Genomic DNA, 27908 nt, shown 5'->3' with positions numbered 1-27908 from the left:
GTAAGTGCACCTAGAGCATGACACATAACAAGAGTTCAATTGATGTTAGCTACTATACTGTACAATACCTTCAACAAGATATCTTCTGATATGATTTTAGCTCTCCAAGTTGTTTTGCGTGCAGGAGTAGATGGGCTAACTAGTCATATTTCTATGCTGTACATTTCTGTACTATTTTAACTATTTAGTTATAGCTAAATCTTAGAATATCCATTTCATGAAAGCGGGAATTTTTCTCTGCTGTCTTTCGTGCACTGTTTCCAGCATCTAAAACATTCTGTAGCACATAATAGGTACTTAATTCAAATTCACTGAATAAATGAATGAATGAATGAGTGAATCTAGCTTCCTGTTTATCCACATTCACTGTCTCTTCAGGTTGCTTAAGTGGGTTTAGGTAGGAAAAAAAGAGAGAGAGAGAAAATCTGGGTAGAATACTTAGCACTGCCTGACACCTAGATACACATTTGACAAATAGTAGCTATTACGTTCACATGACTTGGGGGCAGGTTTACTGAGGGGAGCTAAAGAGATATGGATAGACAGAAACAAGATGCGAAACATACGGGCTTGTTTTACTCATGGAGCTTTCAGTATAGAAGGGAAGCAGACAAATATTACTTAGAGGAAGTGTACAGGGTAATATGAGAACACAAAACACTGGGCACTATCCAGGTCAGAAGGGTAGGGAAGCCTTCTCTGACAAACTAACTTCTAAATGGAGGCCAAAAAGATGGAGACCTTTACCTTTAGGTAGGTAAAGAAAGTGTTGGAGAAAAAGACCCCAGATATACGGATCAAGTTGTGCAAAGCCCTGAGATAAGCAGGATATTGGTTTTCTCAGAACAGAAAGAGGCCAGTTGAAATGCATATGTGTGACAGAAAGATGAACTATTAGTTTGGTGCAAAAGTAATTGCAGTTTTTGCCATTAAAAGTAATAATATAATAATACTATTAGGCCACACATCCCCTCTGAGCAACATGGCAATACCCCATCTCTACAAAAAAAAAAAAAAAAAAAAAAAAAAAAAAAAATACAAATTAGCTGTGTGTGGTAGCAGCATGCACGTGGTCCCAGCCACTGAGGCTGAGACGGAACAATTATTTGAGCCTGGGATGTCAAGGCTGCAGTGAGCCAAGGTGACGCCACTGCACTTCAGTCTGGGCGACAGAGTGAGACCCTGTCTCAAAAATATAAAGAAGGCCAGACATCTGTAGAGGCAGGACTATACAAGACCCTGTAGGTCACACTAACAATTTGACTAAGAGAGTGTGAAGTCTTTGAATGGATTGCAGAGCCGGGATCTGACACATCAGGATTGATTTTTTTTTTTTCATGATCTTGTCTGCTCTCACGGGAATTGAGGACAGGCTGTGCACATCACTGGCCCAGAAAAGCTGGTGAGCGGAGCAGAAGGAGGGTTTGAAGGTTTGCTGTGGCCAGCACCGTCTCAGCACACACACCAAGGGGCTCTGTCAGGGCATTCACAAACATTACTTATTTTCTTTTTTGTGTGTGTCAGAGTCTTGGTCTGTCACCCAGACTGGAGTGCTGGGGTGATCTCAGCTCACTGCAACCTCTGCCTCCTGGGTTCAAGTGATTCTGGTGTCTCAGCCTCCTGAGTAGCTGGAATTACAGGCATGCACCACCATGCCCGGCTAATTTTTGTGTTTTTTAGTAGAGACAGGTTTCACCATCTTGGCCAGTCTGGTCTCAAACTCCTGACCTCAGGTGATCCACCTGCCTCGGCCTCCCAAAGTGTTGGGATTACAGGCATAAGCTACAGCACCCAGCCAAGAAACATTGCTGACTGGCCAAATTAACCCCTGATGCAGGAAGACCAATTTTCTCCTCCCGTGAGGAATTCTAAGAACAAAGTGGAAAAGGTTAGACAGTAAGACTGCTTTGTCGCTTTTATGCCTATCAAGGTGTTATCTGCATTCTCCCAGACACCAACAGTAAAAAAAGGCAGAAAAGGCCTCCTTGATTTGTCTTTCTTCCAGATGGCTCAAAGGATAGTCATGTATCAACCTTGTTCTTCTGCACAACCCTAAGAGGTGGGAAAGCAGATCTTTTTTTTTTTTTTTTTTTTTTTTTTTTGAGACGGAGTTTCGCTCTTGTTACCCAGGCTGGAGTGCAATGGCACGATCTCGGCTCACCGCAACCTCCGCCTCCTAGGCTCAGGCAATTCTCCTGCCTCAGCCTCCTGAGTAGCTGGGATTACAGGCACGTGCCACCATGCCCAGCTAATTTTTTTGTATTTTTAGTAGAGACGGGGTTTCACCATGTTGACCAGGATGGTCTCGATCTCTCGACCTTGTGATCCACCCGCCTCGGCCTCCCAAAGTGCTGGGATTACAGGCTTGAGCCACCGCACCCGGCGAAAGCAGATCTTTTAATTCCCTGTCTCATCCCACTCCCCTCCTGCCCACTCCATTCACTTTACAGATGGAAACCCTGAATCACTGACAAACTAAGTGACCATGAAAGGTTACTGTCAGAGATAAAACTAGGATTAAAACTGGTTTCATAATTCCAAGCCTTCATTCTCTCATTTCCGTCTTAGACACAAAAGGCATTGAACAGGGATTTCTCTCTCACAGAAACATCTTCCAACGTATACTCTTGTATACTCTTGTATAATGAATCTCTCTATTTACATGGAAATTAATCGGAGGGAGTAACTCGACTCTCCCCACTTAACACAGAGGAGCTACTCTGAGATCCCGTCTATATCTAACTACTCACTGGGCATCTAAACCTTGATGTCCCATAAACATCTCCAACTCATCATACCTAAAACTGAAATCATTTTCATTCCCACACCAATCCTGCTTCTCTTTCTGCATTTCTTGCCTCAATAGGACTGTTCCTCTAGACATCCACCTCCTCCCTCTACCGAGCCCCCACATCTCATTAATCAGAATGCCCAGTGCATTTTCTTAGATCACTCCCCCGGGTCACTCCCAACTCATCCCACTGCTCTCATTTTTGCATCAGCCGAAATCTGAATCATTGCGGTAGCCTCTGGTGGTTCTCCCTTACTGTTACTGAATTTCTGTTTCTACATTTATAAAATTGGGATAATAATCCCAATTTTTTTTTTTTTGAGAATGAGAAAATAATTTTATTTGATTGTGGGGAGTGGGCTGACATCCAGCCTCAGAACTTCTGGAACTGCTTCTTGGTGCCGGCGGCCTTGGTGGCCCTGAGCACGTTGAAGCGCACAGTCTTGCTCAGGGGCCGGCACTCACCCACTGTCACGATGTCACCGATCTGGACGTCCCTGAAGCAGGGGAACAGGTGTACGGACATGTTCTTGTGGCGCTTCTCGAAGCGGTTGTACTTGCGGATGTCGTGCAGGTAGTCTCAGCGGATGACAATGGTCCTCTGCATCTTCATCTTTGTCACTACGCCAGAGAGGATCCGCCCTCGAATGGAGACGTTACCAGTGAAGGGGCATTTCTTGTCAATGCAGGTGCCCTCAATAGCCTCTTTGGGTGTCTTGAAGCCCAGACCGATGTTCTTGTAGTAGCGCAGGAGCTTCTCCTTGCCAGTTTCTCCCAGCAGGACCCTCTTCTTGTTTTGAGGGTCACCTTTGTTTTGAGGGTCACCTTTGTTTTGAGGGTCCTACATTTGCCAGGGTGGACTGGTCGACTGTCATTGAGCATTGATTATGAAGTAGTCCTGGATTCAGACTTTCACATTTCCTCTCAACAATTTCAAATTTTCTCAGGCAAAACAAAACAAAACCCAAACAAATTGAAAAACACAAAAATAGACAGAGTAGGCATCCATGAAAACTGAAAGGAGTGAAGCAAAATGCAATGTTGGATTCCACTGTGAACAGTCAGAGCACAGGTGGTGTCATCCCCCAGGACTGGGCAAAGCACAATCTAGTTAAAAGCAAAGAAGGAACATCTTCCCTTGTCCTGTAGGGAGGGTTGTTATGGAACAGCAGACTTGCCAAAACACTCAGAAGTCTGTTCCACAGAAAAAAATCGTGTTCAGTTCTGTTACGGCTGCGGCGACTGCCAAGAGGAAGGGCAGAGGAGGGAAGGGCTGTCATAGAACCAAAGACCACATTCAAAAAACAATTCCTCAATCCACACACTTAATTCCAAACAGGAAAAGCACCAGGAAAGACATTTAGTAGTTCACAAGCTCAGCTGAGTAGAAACATAAAGATGGCAGTGGTGTAGCTAGCCCCCAAGGTCAAAAGTGGAAAATGTTTGCTATGGGCCAGGCAGAAGGCGCTCTGTAAAGCTTCACCCATAGGATTTGCTGGGCACTCCCAAGACAAGGGTGAGCAGAGCTCTGTCTCCAACCAGGAAACAATCAGACTGTGTGAAGCAGGAAAGACCACAGAAAAACCTCTCGAACACGGAACTAGAAAGGAAGTGGTGATTTATTCGGTCACTGGGTGGTGATTTATTCAGCTGGGAGCTGCAGTGGCATAGATGCCTAACAACCAAGATCCCCAACAAAGAAAATCCTTGCCCTTTTAAAGGTCACAGCTGGGCCAGGCGTGGTGGCTCATGCCTGTAATCCCAGCACTTTGAGAGGCTGAGGTGGGCAGATCACTAGGTCAAGAGATCGAGACCATCCTGACCAACATGGTGAAACTGCATCTCTACTAAAAATACAAAAATTAGCCAGGCATGGTGGCACGCACCTGTGGTCCCAGCTACTTTGGAGGCTGAGGTGGAAGAATCGCTTCAACCCAGGAGGCAGAGGTTGCAGTGAGCTGAGATTGTGCCACTGCACTCCAGCCTGGCGACATAGCAAGACTCTGCCTCAAAAAAAAAAAAAAAAAAAAAAAAAAAAAAAAAAAAAAAAAAAAAAAAATGGGTCACAACTCTAGAAATCACATATGAAAGGGTCCTGGGCTTACAACTCTAGAAATTAAAAGTGAAAGGGTCTTGATCCACAAAGTAGGTGTGGGGCACATGACTTAGGTGGGGGTTTGATTGTGTTTAAGTAAAAACAATGCCTTCCAGAAAGATTCCTCCATACCATGCCTGCGATCTACAGGAGTGCAATAAAGGGTGGCACCCAGGTCTGTCAGCCTTTACTTCTCCTGTCAAAATGCAACGTGGAAGTCTGGGGGGAGGGGTCTTAGAAGCTTAAGATGATTAAGGGTCTCCTTCCTCATGTGGATCTACTGATCACTGTCAATGGTCTCTAGTTTGACACCCTGTCATCTGTCTCGGCCACTAGTGAACTTTAGAATAAAGTGCTCATTCATTTTTATGACTAGAAGAGGCTTCAGAGATTTATCTAATCCACCCCCTCATTTTACTGATGAAGCTTCTCAGACACAGAGAGATGAAGGGAATCCAATGTTTCAGCTTCTTTGAGAACATCAAGTACAAGTACAGAAACACATTCTGGATCGTTCAGGGTGGTGTTGAATTTGCATATTCCACTTGGTTCTCCCCAGGAGAACACCTGTATTTGGCTGAGCATGTGTTCCAGTATGGGATTTGGAAAAATATGATCAGTTGATGGTTCAGAAAATAATGTTCAAAAAAATAAAATGTTCACAAAGTCTGGTTTGATACTTGCATGCACGGTGAGGTACACAAGCCGAGGGAGAAAAGAAAATAGACACATGTCCTATCCCTTTCCTCACTTCTTAGCTTTTATGGAGATATGTGTTTTGAGGGGAAAACTGCTCCTCTGAAGGGCTCACATGAGCTTTTTTTTTTTTTTTGAGACCAAGTCTTGCTCTGTCTTCCAGGCTGGAGTGCAGTGGCCTGATTCAGCTCACTGCAGTGTCTGCCTCCTGGGTTCAAGCTATTCTCCTGCCTCCACCTCCCAAGTAGCTGGCTTTACAGACGTGCACCACCACACCTGGCTAATTTTTATGTTTTTATTAGAGACAGGGTTTCACCATGTTTGGCCAGGCTGGTGTCGAATTCCTGGCCTCATGTGATTCGCCTGCCTTAGCCTCTCGAAGTGCTGGAATCACAGGCATGAACCACCATGCCCAGCCACACATGAGCTATTGATAAAGGTAACAGCCAGAAAAAATACAAATAGTGAAGAGAGGGCAAGGAGTGCATGTGCATAGAAGAAAGTGAATTAGAATGTAGCAGGTCACCTAGAATTTTCATGACTGTAATAGCTTAAGAGTGCTCTTTGAAAAACTGACCCAAACCTATTAGATCCCTGTAGTCTCACTAGTGGTTGGGGCTGGGAGAGTGTGCATGAGAGATGCTAGAGAAGAAAATAGAAGACAGTGAAGAAGACTGCTGCCCGAAGGCTACAGCAGCAGCTGGGAGAGGGCATTTGTGACAGCAGATATCTAGCCCTCCCAGAAAGAAGGGCTGGCGGAGATTCCTCTTCCTCCGGGAAGCTGCTTCCTCCATCCCAGAGGAGGAGAGAGTTTCTCAGAGTCTTTCCTGGGGTCAGACATGGGTGGAATTAAAGAAGCAGGAGGGAAATAAAATGGCAAAGAGATCTCAGGAGTCCTCTTTGTGTGAGGAAAGTAAAATCCACAATAAACTCAGGAAACCCCTTTAATGAGAATAGGAAGCCTTTGTATTAGGCGCAGCTCTTTGTTTACACTGAAAATAGAAACAGGCAAACTAAATTGCCGGCAGGTTGCCTTTCTCCTTCCTTATTCTTTCTTCCTTCATGCAGTGTTTAGCTATGCAAACATCCGGATCCTAAAAGGACATTAAATATTTGTTGATGGAATCTTAAACTCCAGGAGCAACCCATAAATGTTTACAAAGGGTGTCTGAGAAACTCCTAATTCTAAAAGCATTATAAGTTTAGTATTCCTCAGATAAAGAAAGGTAATCAGAACCTGTAAACCTTTCTTACACTAAATAATACAACATTATTTGGTCCTAAAAATGTAAGAAGTGATTTGGGGACGTTTTCTCATATGATTGGCATTATAGACAATATTAGAGATAAATTTATTACTAGTTAAGGAAAAAAAATTTTTTAGTATTGCCTTTTGTCCAATTACACAATTAAAAGGGGGTGTGTGCTGACAGACCTAGTTCAGACAACGAGCTTGCTCACTATTTAAACTTTCTGTCCCAGTGGTATCTTTCCATTCACTGGGCTGTTAAATGCATCATGTACCTGGGGGCTTTTTAAAAATGAATGCTGCCTCCTCCATTTTGCAGAAAGCAATGAGAATGGCAGCACCGGAACACCTGCATTCTATCAATGAAGGGATTGAGAGGAGACTGAAGCTCCAGAGCTAGTAAATTTGAATTTGTACATTTAGCTATTGCCTGAATCCTCTCTCTCCAAACCCATATTCATCTTCTGAAAAGGGCAGCTGAAAACCCATCACTTTTGGCTGTCTTTTTTTGTTTTTGTTTTTGTATTTTTCTTTCCCAGTAGAGGTTCAATGTGAGGGAATTATGACTCTTCTGGTCATTGTGTGTGCATGTGAGCAGGGGGTATTATTTACTGTGGACTCAAATATAATTTTTGGCGTACCTGTTTCTCCTCAAACAGCTTCATTATTGTATACTTACTATACAATACTTGCTACTTGACAAGCAATCCCATGTACTTATTATCTTCAAAATCCAAGCAGATAGCAAAAGGCTCACCACAGAGAAAACAAAGTTCAAAAAAATAAAATGTTCACATTTGTTTTTTTCTTTTTCTTTTTTTTTTTTTTTTTTTTTTTTTTTTTGAGATAGAGTCTCGCTCTGTTGCCAGACTGGAATACAGTGGCATGATTTTGGCTCACTGCAACCTCTTTCTATCGGGTTTAAGCGATTCTCCTGCTCAGCCTCCCCAGTAGCTGGGACTACAGGGGGGTGCCATCACAGCCAGCTAATTTCCCAATTTTCCTATTTTTAGTAGAGACAGTGTTTCACCATGTTGGCCAGGATGGTGTCGATCTCCTGACCTTGTGATCCACCCACGTCGGCCTCCCAAAGTGCTGGGATTGCAGGCGTGAGCCACTGCGCCTGGCCATGGATTGTTTTTTGTTTGTTTGTTTGTTTGTTTTTTAATGAATCATTGAATGAATGAATGAATGAATGAATGAATACCATTTTTTGTCTCTAATTGAACCTGCTTGTAAGCCCTACATAGTGCCAATAGATCCTACAAATTCGCATTCCATATTGGCAACTCCATCTGCTATTGTTTGATTTGGGAGCTGATCTATTTACACAATGAAAATACACTGAAATATAAACAGAAATATCTTACTTCTGTATATTTTGGGTTGTAATCATGCAGCACATATTACAACAGTCTTTTCTTTTCTTCTCGACTCCTCCAGGACAGAACATTATTCCATTCTGTGAGCAACAGCTGCATGGATTGCAACCCCGCAGAGAAGAAGATTTTCATGGCCAGATGTGACCCTCTCTCTGAGACTCAGCAGTGGATTTTTGAACACATTAACATGACTGTTTTAGAAAAATTTAACCACCATGCCAGCTCCTAGAAAGAAAGAAGGAAGAAAGAGTGATTGCCTACAGATTATAAATGAAATTTTAGCCAGCATCTGGGTCGAAGGAGTCAGGAATAACATTTCCTCGATCCAGGAAGGCTGGTTTAAAAATCTGTAAATGCCATGTCAAAGTAGGTTGTTCTGAAGAACTTCCTGCATCTGAAGAACTTGGCTGAGAATCTCACCAGCTGCTTCTGAGAACTCGAGACTAGCAGTTCCCTTGCTGGCCAAGGGCAAAGATTATTGAGGGACTTTTCAAAACAACTGCTGAGCTAATAAATCCTAGCATTTCTCAGGTCAAATCCTGCAGTAGTGAGTAGCTATGAATGGATCCTATTAAATGGGTGGGAGGGGGGTGACAATGGAGTGCATGACTGCTCTGACAACCTGAGGATATCACAGGTTTAGAACTAGCCACGCTTAAGGGGTGAGCTGTACTCTTTGGTGCCATTCTCTGACTAAGAATGGGTTAAGCAGGTTTAACCCTTAAAAGTGCTGCAGATGATTTCAGAGTGCTCATACCATTCTGGTTTCTTTTGCTTTATTTTTAAATGAGGGTGCAATATCTAATGTAAGACTTAAATTACATAATGAAATGGACATCCAGTGATCACATCCTTTCATTTATATTTGCTATTTTCCTTTCATTGCAAAGGTTTCTTATTGTTTGTGAAAGTTCATGCTCCATGAATCCACTGAATTTCTAATTCTATGCCCTTCTATGAATCTAGTTAAAAACAAAAACAAACAAAAAAAAAACTATGCTATCAAGTTACTCCAAAGAAAGATTTCACAGAAGCAGCAAAACCATATAAGATTTTGGAGAGGGACTTCCCTGGGAAATCTATTTTTACTTTTCTATTATTTTTAAAATCTTAAAAGTCTGATATTTGTCCAGTCATAATTTTTATTAAGCAAGGAAATGGAGTGAGGTTGATGTAATTTGTTTAGGAGATTCTTAAACCCAAATAAATCTACACTCCAAGTGATGTGTGAAAACGGCTTGGTTCACTTTAATTCTGTTTAGTCAGTGGTGGGAGCTTAGAAATGGTTTTGTTTGTTCGTTTATTTATTTGGGTTCTTAAAATTGTTCTTTTGTAGTGTTGATATGAATGATGTTCTTTTCTTTGGAAGCTCATAAAAGGGATTACCATTAATAAAGTGTTTCTGACACCATTTTCTGTTAATGGGACAATATTTTGGGGATGAAGAAAGACATGCTCTGAAAACTAAATGGAACATTCAATCCTTAAAACAATTTTTTACTGTTCAATAATGTCAGGTTGGGGGAAGAATACACAAGTACTAAGGTGGTCCTCAGGAAGAAAGAATTATTTTTATTATACATCTCTCAAGTTTTTTTGGTATAACAATGTTTTGACTTTGCTTTTTTGTTTTAAGCTGGTGTTCCTGTTAATAAAAATTTATATAACATCTTGGATCTAGAGCATTAAATGTTAGAACTGGGAAGACTCCTACGATCCAATCCCTTTTTTTCTTCAGATGAATAACAAAAGCCCAGAAAGGCCCAGCTCCTGGCAGGGCTGTCTTCTGACCCCTATTCTTGTGTTTTTACTCTTGTGCCATGTTGCCTCACTCTGTTACCCAAGCTGGTTCTGGGTATTACTGTGATTTAACTTGAGATTTTCGGTCACTAGATGAGAATACTAGGCCTCCCTGGGGATGCCCACTAAGATAATATTCACATTTAGAAACTTTCATACAGGCCATGAAGCCTCTTCTTGTACATATTCATGATTTAGTAATCTCCTTGAAACCTAATAAAAATGTCTAAACTACCAGGCTAATAGTTGGGGAAGAGATATTTCATTATCTTTACTGATTTTTCAAGCATTCTTTTGAAGAGCTATTTTTTTTCTTTTTTTTTAAATTATACTTTAAATTTTGGGATACCTGTGGAGAAAGTGCAGGTTTGTTACATAGGTATACACATGTCATGGTAGTTTGTTGCACCCATCAACCTGTCATCTACATTAGGTATTTCTCCTAATGCTAGCCCTCCCCTAGCTTCCCAGCCCCTGGTAGAACCTGGTGTGTGATGTTCCCCTCCCTGTGTCCATGAGTTCTCATTGTTCAGCTCCCACTTATAGTGAGAACATGTAGTGTTTGGTTTTTAGCTCCTATGTTAGTTTGCTGAGAATGATGGTTTCCAGCTTCACCCATGTCCCTGCGAAAGACATGAACTGATCCTTTTTTATGGCTGCATAGTATTCCATGATGTATATATGCCACATTTTCTTTATCCAGTCTATCACTGATGGATATTTGGGTTGGTTCCAAGTCTTTGCAATTGTGAACATTGCTGCAACAAACACATGTGTGCATGTGTCTTTATAGTAAAATGATTTATAATCCTTTGGGTATATACCCAGTAATGAGATTGCTGGGTCAAATGGTATTTCTGGTTCTAGATCCTTGAGGAATCACCAGCTGTCTTCGACAATGGTAGAACTAATTTACACTCCCACCAACAGTGTAAAAGTGTTCCTATTTCTTCACATTCTCAGTATCTGTTGTTTCCTGACTTTTTAATGATTGCCATCCTAACTAGTGTGAGACGATATCTCATTGTGCTTTTGATTTGCATTTCTCTAACGACCAGTGATGATGAGCTTTTTTAAATGTGTTTGTTAGCTGTATAAATGTCTTCTTTTGAGAAGTATCTGTTCATATCCTTCTCCCACTTTTTGATGGGGTTGGTTTTTTTCTTGCAAATTGTTTAAGATCTTTGTAGATTCTGGATATTAGTCCTTTGTCAGATGGATAGATTGTAAACGTTTTCTACAATTCTATAGGTTGCCTGTTCACTCTGATGACAGTTTCTTTTGCTGTGCAGAAGCTCTTTAGTTTAATTAAATTCCATTTGTCAATTTTGGCTTTTGTTGCCATTGCTTTCAGTGTTTTAGCCATGTTTGCTCATGCCAATGTCCTAAATGGTATTCTCTAGGTTTTCTTCTGTGTTTGTGTGTGTGTGTGTGTGTGTGTGTGTGTGTGTGTGTGATTTTAGGTCTTACATTTAAGTCTTTCATCCATCTTGAGCTAGTTTTTATATAAGGTATAAGGAAGGGGTCTAGTTTCAGTTTTCTGCATATGACTAGCCAGTTTTCCCAACACTATTTATTAAACAGGAAATCCTTTGCCCATTTGCTTGTCTTTGCAAGGTTTGTCAAAGATCAAAAGGTTGTAGATGTGTAGCATTATTTCTGAGGCCTCTCTTCTGTCCTCATGTCTGTTTTGGTAACAGTACCATGCTGTTTTGATTACTGTATCCTTGCAGTATAGTTTGAAGTCAGGTAGCATGACGCTGCCAGCTTTGTTCTTTTTGCTTTGGATTCTCTTGGCTATATGAGCTCTTTTTTGGTTCCACATGAAATTTAAAGTAGTTGTTTCTAATTCTGTGAAGAAAGTCAGTGGTAGCATGATAGGAATATCATTGAATCTATAAATTACTTTGGGCAGTATGGCCATTTTCATGATATTGATTCTTCCTATTCATGAGCATGGAATATTTTTCCATTTGCTTGTGTCTTCTCTTATTTCCTTGAGCAGTAGTTTGTAGTTCTCCTTGAAAAGGTCCTTAACATCCCCTGTTAGTTGCAGTCCTAGGTATTTTATTCTCTTTATAGCAATTGTGAATGGGAGTTTGCTCTTGATTTGGCTCTCTGTTTGTCTGTTATTGTTATATAGGAATGCTTGTGATTTTTGCACACTGATTTTGTATCCTGAGACTTTGCTGAAGTTGCTTATCAGCTTAAGGAGATTTCGGGCTGAGATGATGGGGTTTGCTAAATATATAATCATGTCATCTGCAAACAGAGACAATCTGACTACCTCTCTTCCTATTTGAATACTCTTTATTTCTTTCTCTTGCCTGATTGCCCTAGCCAGAACTTCCAATACTATCTTGAATAGGAGCGGTAAGAGAGGGATCCTTGTCCTGTGCCAGTTTTCAAAGGGAATGCTTCCAGTTTTTGCCCATTCAGTATTATATTGGCTATGGGTCTGTCATAAATTTGAAGAGCTTTTTTTTTAACCTTCTGCCACAGAGATATTTTGTATAGGTCAAGAGATCTTGAAGCATTCAAGATGCATACTGGCGAAAAGCAATAGTGAGAAATTAACCTGTGTGTTGAACAATTCCAGAGAGTGAGTGAAGATTTATCTCAAGTGTTCAGAGAGCAGTCTTGTTGTAGAATTAGATGAGCCTATAAAAATTCACATTATGTCATTAAACAGCTGATTGCCATTTACAATTCTACCAAAGAGACAACGCTGGGTTCTGCACCCTGCAAAGCTCAGATTTGCAATGATCTTGTAGGATGTTACAATAATGGAAAGCTAGCCATAACGTGTTTGGCTCTGTCCTTTGAGAAAACCTGAATATATTGCATTATTTTGATGTGACACAGAGAGGTCAACCAAGATTGGTCTCTTGATCTCTGAATTTAAAAAAATGTAATATTTTGGAGCCTATCTGAAGGTGGAGGGTGAAAAGAGGGAGAGGATCTGGAAAAATAACTTACAGGTACTGGGCTTAATACCTGGGTGATGAAATAATCTGTACAACAAATCCCCATGACACAAGTTTACTTACATAACAAACCTGCATATGTATCCCTGAACTTAAACATTTTTTTAAAATTAAATTAATTGTTTAAAATGTAATATAAATTTTTTTTAATTTAAATTGAGACATTAAGGCCAAAATTAAAACTCCAAACTTTCAAGCAACTGTTAAATGTATGCAAATAGAAAACAAATAGAATAAAATGAAGCCTAGAGAATCTGCCCCTAAGCCAAACGGCACAATATTGACAACAAGCATGTCTAAGGAGGCATTTCCACTCCATTAAAGATTGAGACTCTATTTACCTGAAATACCACTACTACCATTCTGAAAAGTAGAAAACTACATATGTTGGTATGGTTGTTTAACAAAGGGAACTGAACAGTCCTCAGAAAGATTCTCTTTCCTGCAAATAACATGATTTGAAAATTGGACAGTAGAGTACTGACCTACCCTTTTATGAGAATAGGAGGAAAAATCATAATCTGGCCTTGGAAATTGCTACTTCTCCATAATACAACATGGTTTTGCCAGAATAATTAATTTTTAAAATCTTTTTTAATGTATTTACAAAGAAAAAGCTGTGCTTTAAAGCAGTCATGGAGTAAATGTGGGACTTAAGCTTTTTCCAAGGCTGGATTAATATCCCAGCAATGGCAATGTATTGGCTTCTATCTCTACTAGTATTTACTTAAAAATATTAATATGATCGCATAACTATTTTTAAAAGCATTCACTGTATCAGAAGACTCAGTGAATAATGCAAGTTCCAGAATTGCTTTATGAATTGATAACCTAAAACATTATACAATAAATGAATAACAGAAAATGAAGATGGATTTACAATCAATAAAAAAGTGTGTTCAGCCCATTCTTCTCAGGTTTCTTGGAAAACATGAAACCCATGCAAACACTTGGTATCATTTCTTCAGGAGCAAAGTTTTAAAGGAAGTTAGCCACATATAAATAAGTAAATACCTATTAATATTTTGTGCTTATTCTTCTCATATGGAAAACTTTTATTTCAATCTTTTTATAACTATCTCCATAAGGAATTAGCAAAGCAGAATGCTTCCTTGGAAAAATAAGCACTGTGAAATTTATGGCTGATTCATCAAAAAAGTCAGTGGCCCAGGTGCCGTGGTTCATACTATATCCCAGCACTGTGGGAAGCCAAGGCAGGAGGATCACTTAAGCCCAGGAGTTCAAGACCAGCCTGGGCAACATAGGGAGATGACATCTCTACAAAAATTTTTTTAAAAGTTAACCAGCTGTCATAGCATATGCCCGTAATCCCAGCTACTGGGGAGGCTGAGGCAGGAGGATTACTTGAGCCCAGTAGGTTGAGGCTGCAGTGAGCCATGATCGTACAACTGCACTCCAGCCTAGGTGACAGGATGAGATCCTGTCTTAAAAAAAAAAAAATTCAATGGCAGTTTGATTACGAAGCCGGCTATTCAGCAATCATGGAGGGTCCCACCTGCCACTGTGGGACATTCCTGGATCAGGATATCACACACATCTAATGACTCTGGAGAAAGTTGATGACTCCAGAGAAAGTTGACTCTCCCCTGAGGGTGAGTGCTAGGTTATATTTTTTCAGGATTTAGAATCATCCTAACAGTATGACATTGTGAACATTGATTTATTCCTAAAAACTCATTTAGTAAAATGTCTTTAGGCTTGTTGTCCTGGCAGGATTATAGGGCCGCAATGAGCTTCCATAAACACATGCTGCAGACACGCTAGAAATAAGGCATTTCTTATAAATCATGAGAAAGCACACCTCAAAGGGAAAATACTGTTATGTGATTCCCTGTGGTTCTGGGAGTACATATAAATGGAGAGAGGTAAATTGTATCTCTCAATATGGGGCACGCTTCCTCCTCTCCCTTCACCTCATCGACCAGTCCTGCTCCTGCCATCATTCCTCTCAGATGACTACCAACTGTAATTACTCTCCATGTGTGAGACCGTGGCTGAGCACACTGAAGCGTGACAAGTGGCCAGTCTTTCCTGCACTGCTGACATTGGAAGATTGCTCTTTGATTTATGTCTATAGTCTTTGCTTGCAGAACTGGGAGCTGTTTGCAACTCTATTTGGTAGACTTGACATTGACCTGAAGCTTTTATTCATAGTCACTCATCTCTGCACTTGACGTACCAAACTGGTATGTCTGGTACTGCAGCCTCTTGGCAGACAACAGCTCAGGCACATGTTTGATGCTTCACTTCAGAGAAACCTGGAAACATTTCTTCCATCCCCACTGCCTGAAGTTGCCTGCTTCTGCCCAAGGCACAGTAGCTTCCTGGGCTTTCCACACGTCTCTGCTCTCCTTCTCTGCTCAGTCCAACATGGTGACCCGACTAACCTCAGTACAGAAAGGCTAGTTACATTTCAGAATCTTTCTGCTGACGAGCTTATTCTGACTTAACTCACCTTGAGGGAGCTGTCATAACTAAACAGCTTAGGTGCTGGCTTACCTATGTTACTTTACACCTATGCTCTGTCACGCAGGTTGGAGCTCAGTGGTGTGATCTTGGCTCACTGCAGCCTCTGCCTCCCAGGTTCAAGCAATTCTCATGACTCAACCTCCCGAATAGCTGGAATTACAAGCATGTGCCACCACGCTTGGCTAATTTTTGTATTTTTAGTGGAGATGGGAGCTTACCATGTTGACCAGGCTGGTCTCAAATTCCTGACCTCAAGTGATACACCCAGGTATCACTTTAGTGATACTTTGGAGTCTTACCGCAGAGTGAGTGGAATTCTTTGCTTAACGACTGTTTCCTCTTTCTTTAGTTTCCTCTCCAAACTAAAGCCTGGCCCCCTTTTACTCTTAAAAGTGCCCTAGTTTCAGTAACAAATTAAATAGTCACCCTATTTATAATCCACCTGCCTGTTTATAATTTCTGTAGGGAAAGAAAATGTCTTCTGCTTATTAATGCTTACAGTCTGCAAGAAATCAGCTCAACTTATTCCTTCCCTTCAGACAGGACCAGACCAAAACCAGCTTATTGATGACTTTGTCTTGCATTCACATGGGTCTTCACAAGTTGCTTAACAAAAACTTTCTAATCAAGAGTTCTATATCCACCTAAATCTGAATGAAGTCTAATTTAAATGATTTCTTTCATGATTTAAAAAATTTATTTGAAATCAAAGCAGTCATTTTATATTTTTCCAAGCACAAAACAATAGATCTCCAACATGGCCTATTAACCACATTATTAATTCTCAATATTATGGTAAGGTGTACATAGATGATCGATAGATAGATAGACAGATAGATAGACAGACATTCATTTGCATTATTGCTTTTGTTTTTCAAAGCAATTTTATATGTGTTATCTCACACCACACTTATAACAACCTCTGGTATAGATAATATTACAATCCTTATGAAAAAAAAACTGAAGGACTCAGAGTCAAGGGACTTGCACGGTCATATAGCAAGTTAACAGCAGAATCAGGATGACACAGATTCAGGCCTTCTAATACGTAGGCTTCTGCTCCTTCTATTCTCCATGGTACTTTATACCTCACTACAGGGTCATTCACCCAGAGCAAAGTCAATTATGAGTTGTATTGAGGTACCTCAAAATAGCATGATCACTCATTCCTTGGGAACTTCTGTTTTTAATCCCTGAATTATGTATGTTTTTTTTTCTGTACCTGTGTGTTTTTGTTCATTTTCCCACAAGTTTATTAAAGAAGAACACCAAACTGAATCCAGGATTAGTCCTTCTTAATGAGATTTCCAAGGTACTTTTAAGAAAAGAAGTGATCAACTAAAGCTATTTGCATAGCTCTAGATGATAAATCCAAAAGCAAATACTGTGTTCTTGATAATTATCAAAGGGTTCAGTCCTCAGGAAGAGGAAAACATCATTAAGCAAAGAATTCGCACTCACTTTGCAGTAAGACTCCAAACTGATCTCCTTTTAATAGTCTTATTTCTGAAAAGTTGTCAGGTACATTTCTTTGCCATTTGATACTCTCTGTCTGCACTGATGTGAATTCTCTCTGGCAGTTTTTCTCTTCTGAGGGTACAAGATAAACATGTGTATTACTAGGCATTTCGGTCTGTTTGGGATGTTGTAACAAAATATTATATACTGGGCAGCTTATAGATAACAGGAACTTACTTCTTACAGTTCTGGAGGCTGGGAAGTCCGAGATGGAGGCGCAGGCAGATTCACTGTCTGCTGAGGTCCCAGTTTTTGGTTTAAAGATCCCGTCTTCTCGCTGCACCCTCCCATAGTGAAAAAGGCAACGGAGCTCTCAGGGTGCTCTCTCATAAGGTCACTCATTCCAATTATGAAGGCTCTGCCTTCATGACCTCATCACTTCCTAAACGGTCTACTTCCTAATACCATCACCGTGGAGCTTAGGATTTCAATATATAAATTTGGGAGATGGGGACACAAAACATTTAGAATAGAGCATGAGGTCTTACCCCAAATCTACTAAATCAGAATTTCTGGGTAAGGCCATTAGATACAGAAAATTCTATCATCAAAGAGATAAATAATTGATTTGTGCCCCGGTTCTTAATTTCCTATCACAAGCAAATCCGAGTTAATTCTCTGATATGGTTGTTCACAAATATACACTGCAGAATATACATTCTTCCATGCGTGGAAGAACGATCAGTTGTAATCCAAAGCTATTATAAATTTGCATTGAGAGAAACATGCCTAAGAACATTTTATTTCAAAAATCCTCTGGCCTTTGTTAGGTAGTGACTATTAAACCTCAGTGTTTAAACACCTGCAGGTAATGTTAAAACACAGCTTGCTGGGCCACCCCTAAGTGATTGAAATGGGGCTCAAGAATTTACATATCCACTATGTTGCTAGCTGATGCTGATGCCGACCGTCTGGAGTCCACATTTTGAAAGCTATTGGTTTAGACCAATGGTCTCACCACTTTGAAAATATCTTCTTAAAGATAAATTTGTTAATGTTGCATGTGTTTAGAAAGCATTGGTTATACTTAAGAGGCATCTATTGGAAACGATAAAACCCCAACACACTCAAAATTCAAACAAGCGTTAATTCAATCCAATAAATATTTATCGCGGTAGGAAAGTTTCTCCCATAAATTCTTTAAAGCAGGATGACAGAACTTGAAGACCAAGAATAGGCAGTATTTACTATGGTATCATAGTAAATATCTTTTCAAACACTTAAATTTTTCAATTAAAGTATAACAAGGCAGGTGCAGTGGCTCATGCCTGTAATCTCAGCACTTTGGGAGGCTGAGGCGGGCAGATCACCTGAGGTTAGGAGTTCAAGACCAGCCTGGCCAACATGGTGAAACCCAATCTTATAAAAAAAAAAAAAAGGAAAAAGGAAAAAAAGAATAAAATAAAGTATAACAAGTACATCAAGATTCCTACTTTAAGTGGGTGGTATTGAGTCTCACATTAATAATTTGATATTACTGTCCCTTTCTCTAAACTCTTAGAGAACTTCATTCTTTTGTAGAATAGAACTGAAAATCAAAAGAAGGCATAGCATGGTGAACTAATTTTCTCAACGTTGTTTTTCAGTGTATTAGTCCTTCTGCTTCCAAACCATGCTTTTTCTCAAGTTTTGTCTTGGGAAAGGAAACATTAATTTCTGATGACAAATACCCAGCCAAGATCATTTCAAATACATCGTGTAAATACAATTGAGCTCTGGTTCCTCCCTTCTTTGAAAAAGTGCTGCAAGTTTAATTAAAAGCCTTTTAAGTGTAACAATATCTCACTATGCTCAACGCAGTTCATAACTATGTAAGAAAAAGTTGCAGAAGGTAAGGAAAAGCTTAGAATTTCTGCTGTGTTTTAACTGTCCTTCTTTCAGATTTGTAACTTTCTTTTCACTGAAGATAAACACTAAGATCTTCTTTAAAGGTCATTTCTACCTCATCTTCTGTCTTCAAAAATAAAAGTTAATTTAATTTTTTTCTTTTCAGTTTATTTAAATTTCAGCTTCTAACGGCACACAGAGTAAATCCTCCACATTATTTTTTTCCAAATATTTTTTCTGTTATTTTTGTGCATACTAAGGATGCATCAAAAAGAATGTATGGGAAAGTGTGTTTCACTTTACTGATGTTTGCTGTTCAAATCTCTACCACCGAGCAAATTGTTTGTTATGGAATTTATAGTGTGGTTTTGCAGCTATAATCCAAGCCATGTGTTCAGATTTTATGGTGAAAAAAAATGCAGCATATGCAAAAAAATCCTATTAGGGTCAAACTATAGACAGTGCATCTCAAATCAAAAGGGTAAAATTATATGATCGGGACTTTCCGTGATTCTTAAGGATAAAGGGAGTGTTGAGGTCTTATCCAACACTCCCCATGCTAGTAAAGAATGGATGAAAGGAGGTGGGAAAGTGTCTAGGGGTGGGGTTGGGAGAGAGAAAGAAACAGCCATGCTTTATTGCTTAAGACAAATTTTTTTTTAACTTCCTAGAGGAAGCAGCAGGGAAGTGTCAGAGTGACTGAGATGTCAAAGAAATGATCTCACAAAAGAAATGCTGCACTGAAGCAAGGAGCCACTTCTCATTAACGTCTACCCGCTAGCAAATGGTTAGGTTCAGAAACAAGTACATTCTCCAAAACTGCCTTCAGTTGGAAGACAAGAATTCATTTAAAAAAGTAATAGGAGCTCAAACAACTATTAAATAATTGCACAGAGTCAATCATTGAAATGTTTAAAATAAAACAATCTCTGGTTCCATTCATCTGGATAATAAATGCCTCAGCTTGAAAAAGGACATGGAGTTGAGGTTCTTTGATTGTGAGCGACAGGAAGGACTTAACTGGAGGAAAGCTAATGACCTTGTTTCTACATTCCTCAGACATCAGTCATCTGCCAGAAAATCGCCTATGGTTTAAAATGGCCAGGGAGAAAGGCTACAGAGAAAATGAGCTGCAGCTTTGGTGGCAGTTTCTAAAACTGTTGGTGAATATTTCCGCCATGGAGCAAAGCAGCACACGTTGCCGAAGCTGCTACCAGAGCTAAGCTGCTGGCCAAAATGCAAAGCTCTTTGAGACATTATTCTCTCCGTTTTAAAAAGTTCTTTTCTATTTTCATCAACCCCGAGTAAACTTCCTCCAAGAAAGCTACAACATTAGCTGAGTGAAATTCCTTTGGTAAGAAAACCAAAGGATCTTTCTTGTTGAAGTAGAGAGAAACGTTAGAACAGCAAAATCCCCAATCTTCCCTCACATCATACTTTGTGTGTCTCTTCTCCCAAACTAGGATAAACTGTTTCAGGCAACGTCAGCAGCTTGGTCTTTTTCTCTGAGGGCACAACATTCTCTCTAAATTTATTTCAGTGTTTTTTGAGTACCAATAAGAGTGAGTTTTTGCATTAGACTAAAAGTATATGCAGCTAGAAAAACATGTCTGGTTAGTTGTCAAAAAATGACTGCTACAGTCCTTCTCTCCCATTTGAACTTGGGCAGATATTCAATACCTCTAGGCCTCCTTAGGAGTGTGTGAAATATGAAAATAAAAATGGAATTCCTTCATAACTTGCAAAGCAAAATGTAAACGAAAGAGGTTAGTATTTAATGAAGCCCTGTCCTTCAGCAGCAGATAGTCTAGCAAAGTGCTTCTTAGGCAGGATGGCCATATAATTTATTGTGAAAACCAGATAATTTTTGAGAGTGAAATGAGGTGTTATTTGTAATTACAGAGGAAAAGTAGATGAAAATCAGGACTGATTTTCTTCTCAAAGACATTGAACAAAATACTCATGGACAATATGAAATATTAAAGTAGAATCCACAGAGTCAACATGCAGGAGTTCACAAAGTAGGTTTGGGTTTGAGTACTTGGATTACTTATTGAAAAGTCCTAGGCCGGGCATGGTGGCTCACATCTGTAATCCAGGCACTTTGGGAGGCTAAGGCAGGTGGATCACCTGAGGTAGGGAGTTCATGACCAGCCTGGTCTTGAACCCCAACTGGTGAAATCCCGTCCCTACTAAAAATACAAAAATTAGCCAGGTATGGCAGTGGCACCTGTAGTCCCCAGCTACTCAGATAGCTCAGGCAGGAGAATCACTTGAACCCAGTTGGCAGAGGTTGCGGTGAGTCGAGATTGCGCCACTGCACTCCAGCCTGGGCAACAAGAGTGAAAATCTGTCTCAATAAATAAATAAATAAGAAAAACAAAAATAATTTGAAATCATTTAGGCTATGGGGTTCTATTTTGCTATTTTTAAGTTTGAGCATGAAGTTCTATTTAAAATCAAATTGTTTGTGTGCTATTATAGCTAGCTATATTATAATATCTAGACTAGTCACTGCTTGAAAATGTTCCTGCAATCTTTATTCATCAATCATGATATCAAAATAACATCATAATAACCAGCTTAATTTAGAGTATGTAAATTAAAAAACGTATAAGGAAGGTGCTTTAAAAAAGGAAATGCAGTCTTCCACACTGCTTTGATATGCAATCATATACACTTAATTGAAAAGTAAAGAAAAAGTGAAAGAACTTAGAAAACAATTGAATTGTCAAACGTATTCCACAATATTAAAATTGTTATTTTGTAATTTGTTTTATGTATATTGCCAGTAAAATTGTGTTTCACTTGATGAATGAGGATTTTGGAAGAAGACTGCTATCAGGGAATTTAGCAATAAAACAAAGCAGTGAAGAAGATATTAGCTTTTTATTGCTAATTTACTTCACTGGCTTTGCATTGCACCAGGGGTAATTCCTATCAAAGTGTGGTAATAATGTCTGATAGACCTACCTGATAAATGTGCCCCATCTTCAGAATGTAGGATGAGCTGTGTTTGTTCAATTTTACTGCATCCTGAGACAAATGAAATTGGAGAGAAGCTGCTATGAAATGAAACTATTTTCTACAGAGTTTGTTCTTGACAAGCTATATTGCAGCCCCAGCCACAATAAGAAGACAAGAATTCATCTGGCATATAGCAAAACACTGAAAATAAAATAAACAAACAAAAAGCAAATGTAAAGTTACTAAATGCTATTCCAGCAATAGACCTGCAAAGAGAAATCAGTTAATGTAAAATATGTATATATTAGATGCTTAACGATTTTTGTTGGATGGATGAATGAATGGCAGGAATAATGCCTACTTCAATGCATTGCTTTCAATATTTCCCATAGTTTAACCTAGAAAATGGAAAGCAGAGAAAGAGACAGATAAAATAAGAGAGAGGAAGAATGAGAGAGGAAGAAAAGTAACTGAGAGTAAATGAAAGTCTACATTCAAAAGCATAAGAAATGTATCTTAATTGAATAGTTTGATTGATTGATATGATGCATTGTTTTATAATGGCTGATCCAAGGAAAAAACTGAGTCATGGGCAAAATATACCCCACTGGACAGTGGGCAGGAAAAAAAAAAACTATGTCAAAGAGCACAAAACTTATTTACAATGGATCTTTAATGACTCTGAGCTGCTTTAACTACCATGTAGTTTCCTCATTGGATTATAAAAGACTGCTCTCCTCTCTCTCAGCTCACACTGATGTTTATACCCCATTCTAAATGCATATGGTAATGACATTCACTAGGGATTATCAACAGTTAGAGAAAAGAGTCTGAGAAAAAGAAACAGATCCAGTACAAGCTGAGAGGAATACAAATTACCTATGGAGTTTCTATTGATGGAAATGGCAAGTATAGATATTAATATATTACTCATGGTAGATATTCATCTTAATAGCTTAGACCTCCATAAGGCTAAGGCAGAGGGACCCATTATATTATAGTTTTAAGACTCTTCACTGCTAATGGATAAGCTCTAACCCTTTACAAAGGAGCCCTGGGGCACCAGAATCTCAGGGAAAGAAAAAACAATGGAAGCTATGTATGTTTTCCCAGTATACTTAACATTTAATCATTTGTGAGCAGGAATCTGTGATTTGAAAGCTTTCCAGAGTGAAATTGATTGCTAAAACTAATTAAGCAACAAGAAATGCATGAAACTGAGAAAGGAGACAAGTCTAAGGTGAACATTGGGCTATAACACAATCCTAAAAGGCTTCAGAACAACTGAGGAAGGCTGACTGTTCTTGACCTATAACTTTACCTCATTTTGCTTGTACTGCTGAATCACATAAATGGAAAATAAGAAGCAGCAGTGGTTGTTGTAATTACTTTCATAATAGTCACTATTTTGACCTGATGTGAATTAATATTCTTAAACTGCTTCAAGGTACCTTGCATTTGGCCAATTCTGCTTATTCTAAATCACCATAAAAAGAACAAGGCTCACTATACATCTAAGCATCTAAGCAAAGCTGTGTTTTGTCTTTATTTTTAATTACTAAGGTCATCAGCTCTAAGCTTACAGAAGTTAAGCTTTGTTCTAATTGGTTATATAATCATGGGTAAGTAACCTAATTTCTATAATTTAGAGTACTTATTCCTACATTGCACTGTACATTGTTACTTACAAATAGAAAATTGTGATTTTGTAGTAATAATGAAGTCAAAAAAGGTGTCCATGTTCAGCTATGAGAATTCAATCTGGAGAACATGGACCACATTCTCCCTCACTTGGAGGGCTAAGAGTAATCATTGGCAATGTTAGACTGAACAAACAGTACATTCCATAAAAAACAAGATGCGCAGCAATGCTATTAACTGCATAAACTGTTCGCTCATTCACTCATCAAACATTCATTGGTAGACACTAATCATACAAGCTTACAAAAACCTGCAATGCTACTTCATGGCAAAGCTTCCTCCTATGAAGCTTTTTACATAATAAAATTCAGAGAGAAAAAATAGTTAAATGCATACTCAGTAAACCTTGCCAGTAGGCTGGAAATCTGTTTCTCAATTGTAAAACCGTAGCCAGATATCATGCACAAAGGAAAGTCGCTCTTAATCGTAATCTTATTCTCCCTTTACTATTGTTTTTAAATAAATGACTGAAGATTATTGAGAGAATAAATTTTTTTAAAAGGACAGAAAATATTGAATATGTTTGAAATCTTTAACCCTTATAAAAATGTCCAGTCATCTTCACTACAGGAAGGAAACCAGGAATATATACATCTTTGTGAGCAGAAGACACCTCATCTTATTTTTCCTAAATATTCTGTTCTGGCTCGATTAGCTGATAGAGGAGAGCTATTTCACCCTTGAAATCCTAACAAAGTGACATGGGAAAGGCTCCAATCCTTGTTGGGTCCACCCCTGGATCTTGATCAGAGATCGGGGGTATTGCAATTAACTTATTTATAACGTATAAAGCTCTGAAGTTTCTACATTTTTAATTGAGCTAAAAGAATTTAAGTTTTTCTTAAAATAATATCGTTTTCACTCCCTTGTACTCTGTTATGCTTTCTCAGTAGCATGAGAAGGGATTAAAGAGTTACAGTTAGTCTTGAGAATTGAGGCTAACCCTGGTTCTGACTATAGGACAACATCAGACACGTGAAGGCCCCCCATCATTGTCACAGGGAACAAGACAGAACAGATGCCTCAGGGAATTCCTGGTGGATATAGTCACTCATCTTTCCCTGCGTTGCCTCCCAGGATCTCTGAGCTCAAATAGTGGAGAAGAAGGCAAGAGACAAGGGTCCATGCTTCCCTCCCAGGGAAAGTCCTGAGAAAGCAGTACACAGCCACTGACGGTGCGAGGCCATTCGTTCTGTACAATACACTGACAGAAAACAAAACTAACAGTGAAAAACAAAGTCTGGTTAACTTGGGCAAATGCTTTGGAAAAAGTCAAATTCAAACTCTTAACTTATCAAATGTTAGTTAACTAACTAGGAGGCAATTCCTCTGCAAACAGTGAGCAGGCTCCCGTTTGCATTCACTGGCTTCAAATTTCTCTTCAAAGAGACATACTAAACTGTGCACTGATATTTTTCAACCTGGCAGGAAATGTGCCAGCTGCATCAGCCATTGGAAAGGGAAGACCATTATCCCAATTGCCAATTTTAACCAACCCAGTAAGTAAATAGCCTGGGCCTCATCTTTATAGGCAGTTAAACTGTGCAGTGCTTGATAAATACTCCTGGGTGGCTGTGTTAAAGCAAAACAAAGAATACTGCTGGATAACAAGACAGCTGCAAAAATTAACGTTAGATCCCAGAGGAGATAGGAGTATCCAGATCACAGAAGCTGTCTGTGACAAGAGAGATACCTATTACAAAAGAGTGATGGTTATTAAAAGAACAACAAGCCACTGCAGGTACATTTAAGGCATTCTACAGTCAATTTTAAGATAAGTAACGCTGCCTGAAGTTAAATACAAAAGATAACAAAATACAAACCCCATTCAAATGTTATATCAAAGCCTTGCAATTAACTTCTCATTACCAGAAACAAACTTTTTATAAAAGGGCTATTGAAGAAGGATATTGTTCCAGGAAGGCAATAGTGGAGTTTGGTGGGTCGGACCTTCTTTTTTCAACTAATTGTAAAAATCCCTGCCAGAAGCCGGAAAAAATCTATATGCTAATCATACTTCCAACTGGGCTCAAACTGAAGGAAGTGGAGAGCACAAATACGGCTCAGAGGGCCAAGAAACTGACACACACAAAGAAATGGTTAAAAGATTCTCAAATGCCCAGTTCTGCTGAGTAGCCATCGAGAGGAGACGTGATTGTCATTGGAAAGTGTCCACAGAGTAAACAACAGTCAGAGTCATTACTGAGCTGAACAGAGGGACTAAATTGGGGTAAAATTAAGGACAGAGAGATATAAACTGAATGTCTGTGATGAGAAGAGCTGCCAGATAGTGAAACATCTCCCCAGGGTTAGCCACGAGACGTCTGCTCAGGAGGTTTTTAAAGGTCAGGCTCTACCATGAACCAAAGGAGCATTTTTCCAATCCAAAGAAATAAAAAAAATTCCTCCTAAAACAGCAGGATTATATTTTGGGAAAGAGGCAGAAATAATTACTTAACATTTCTCATAGAAAACAAAAAGTCTGTGGTAGGAATCAACAAGGAAAGCTCATTTTGGAGGAGGTGGGGAAGAAGGCAGGAAGCATGAAAAAGGGGACGGTCACCAGCCAGCAGAAAGAGGGAGGAAGCACCACCCTGTCTAGACTCCAGAAAAACAACGACAGACCCATGACTGACAAACACTTTTAAAGTGGTTTTGTGCTGAAAGTGATGGCGTAGGCATCTCCCTGAGCTCATCAGCATGACGTGGTTGTTCCTAGCAGTAGCCTTAACAGTTGGTGATAACCTACCATCTAAATTCTTTGTGTCCTTAAGCTACGAAATAATTCTCTAAAACCATAGGAAGCTAGTCTTTGAGGTATTTTCTATTTTTAACTAATGGTACTTAACAGGGTAGTGATTTGGAATACAAGCTTGCCATCAAGTGGATCTGGGTTCAAATTTCAGCCCTATTTACTGTGTGGCTATTGACCCACTAATATAACCTTTCAGTGACCCAAATTGTCAGCTGAAAATGAGGTGATAATATATACCGTTAGCAGTCAGTGTTCCTGGTTGCAAGAATTACACTGGAAAACTTCAGCAGAGAAGAAATGTATTGAAAGGATATTAGAAAGCTCATAGAAGCAACAGAGGCAGCTGAGAAAATGAGTGGGAGGTAAATCGCACTGAGCCATGGGCAAAGTTATGCCACAGAAACTGCCTGGTTAGGGTGTCCCTGTATGAACTGCTGCCCCCACACACCGTCAGACTCTGCTGCCCCTGGACACTGGATGCTGTTCCCATTCCCTCTGTGTCATCATTATGAAGTGAATTCTAAAAGTTCGCTGCATCTTATTTATCTCACTTAAGATTCTCATTCAACACTGGGAGTACCTGATTGGCCAAGCCTCAGCCACAATGCCTGTAGCATATCTTCCAGGGAAACAGAGAAAAGGAAGTAGCTGATCCTTTGCAGCTTCTCTAATGGAAGGCAGGATGCAGTGTCCTATGGAGATTCACAAAGTGCAGGATTTCCTCCATATAGGAAAGAGGTCTGAACACTGGAAAGCAAAATAAAGGACAAACATCTTTCCTAGTTCACCTCTATGCTCTATGTCTGAACCACTTTGCCTACATTCTTCTTCCCCTAATTAAACTTCCAAAAAATGTTACACCTAACAAAACGCAGTGATCCTTATATAATGAATAACCCTCTCCCAAAAAGAAAACAAGACATCAATTCTCACACCAACTGGAATCCAGGCTGTCTCAGTGATGTTAATCCTTCTAAGCTGTATAACTATCTCATCTTGATGTCCATCAACCAACAAACCAAACTGTAGCATGAGTAACTCTACCTCAGGCTGTTGGAAAGGGGAAGAAAGAAAACCAAAAACAGCAAACATGCAAGTATCTGTCTAACCCGTATCTATCGGGTTCTGAGCTGAGAGAGTGAGAGGTCAGATAGGAGATGTTTTATATATATATATATATATATATATATATATATATATATGTTTCACAGCAAAGAAGGAAATACAGGTAGGAAGAAAATCGGTCATTTTATTTATAATTCGCCACTAGGCCACAGCTACCATTTTATTTCGTCTTCCATAGCCCCTTTGCTGCTGAGAGTTCTTTTCCTAGTAAGGTCACCCAAAGCTTTATTTCTGAGGGATATAGGTCCTTTGGGGGCCCTGTCTATATAGAATTGCAGTAGCCCTCCCCATTCAATGTCACCTCTGGCCGGAGTAGAAGAAAATACCTCAGAATATGCCCCCACTGTCACAAGAGAAGCCCACTTTCAGAATCAGTCACCTCAATCAACACCAAAACCTTCTATTCCAATGGCATAAGGTGACCAAAATGGTCATATTACAGTTTCCAATTCAGTAGAACCATTGTTTTGTTTCCTGGAAGACACACTCATCCCTTGAGTACTTAAGATTCTAGCCAATAGCAGC

General features: G+C 39.5%; 1 protein-coding gene, 1 long non-coding RNA gene and 1 pseudogene across 2 annotated transcripts in view; 1 reads left to right on the top strand and 2 right to left on the bottom strand.

The window, feature by feature from the left end:
• The window catches only part of GALNTL6 (polypeptide N-acetylgalactosaminyltransferase like 6), a 1203768-nt gene extending 1193528 nt beyond the window's left edge, over positions 1-10240 (top strand). The window contains exon 13 of the mRNA XM_003938723.4: positions 8275-10240. Within this exon, the coding sequence (XP_003938772.1) occupies positions 8275-8442 (168 nt within the window). The 3' untranslated portion in view covers positions 8443-10240. The remainder of the gene's footprint in view (positions 1-8274) is intronic.
• Positions 3099-7496, bottom strand: LOC120367725 (small ribosomal subunit protein uS17-like; annotated as a pseudogene).
• An 11570-nt stretch (positions 10241-21810) lies between the features above and the next one.
• LOC104652994 (uncharacterized) overlaps positions 21811-27908 on the bottom strand; it is a 120567-nt gene continuing 114469 nt past the window's right edge. Inside the window, exon 4 of the long non-coding RNA XR_012517051.1 lies at positions 21811-21871. This is a non-coding gene — a long non-coding RNA (uncharacterized LOC104652994). The remainder of the gene's footprint in view (positions 21872-27908) is intronic.

Source organism: Saimiri boliviensis, chromosome 3, assembly GCF_048565385.1.
Source record: "Saimiri boliviensis isolate mSaiBol1 chromosome 3, mSaiBol1.pri, whole genome shotgun sequence".
Classification (NCBI taxonomy): Eukaryota; Metazoa; Chordata; class Mammalia; order Primates; family Cebidae; genus Saimiri; species Saimiri boliviensis.
Note: the sequence above shows the minus strand (reverse complement) of the source record. Positions and strands in the feature narration are given on the sequence as shown.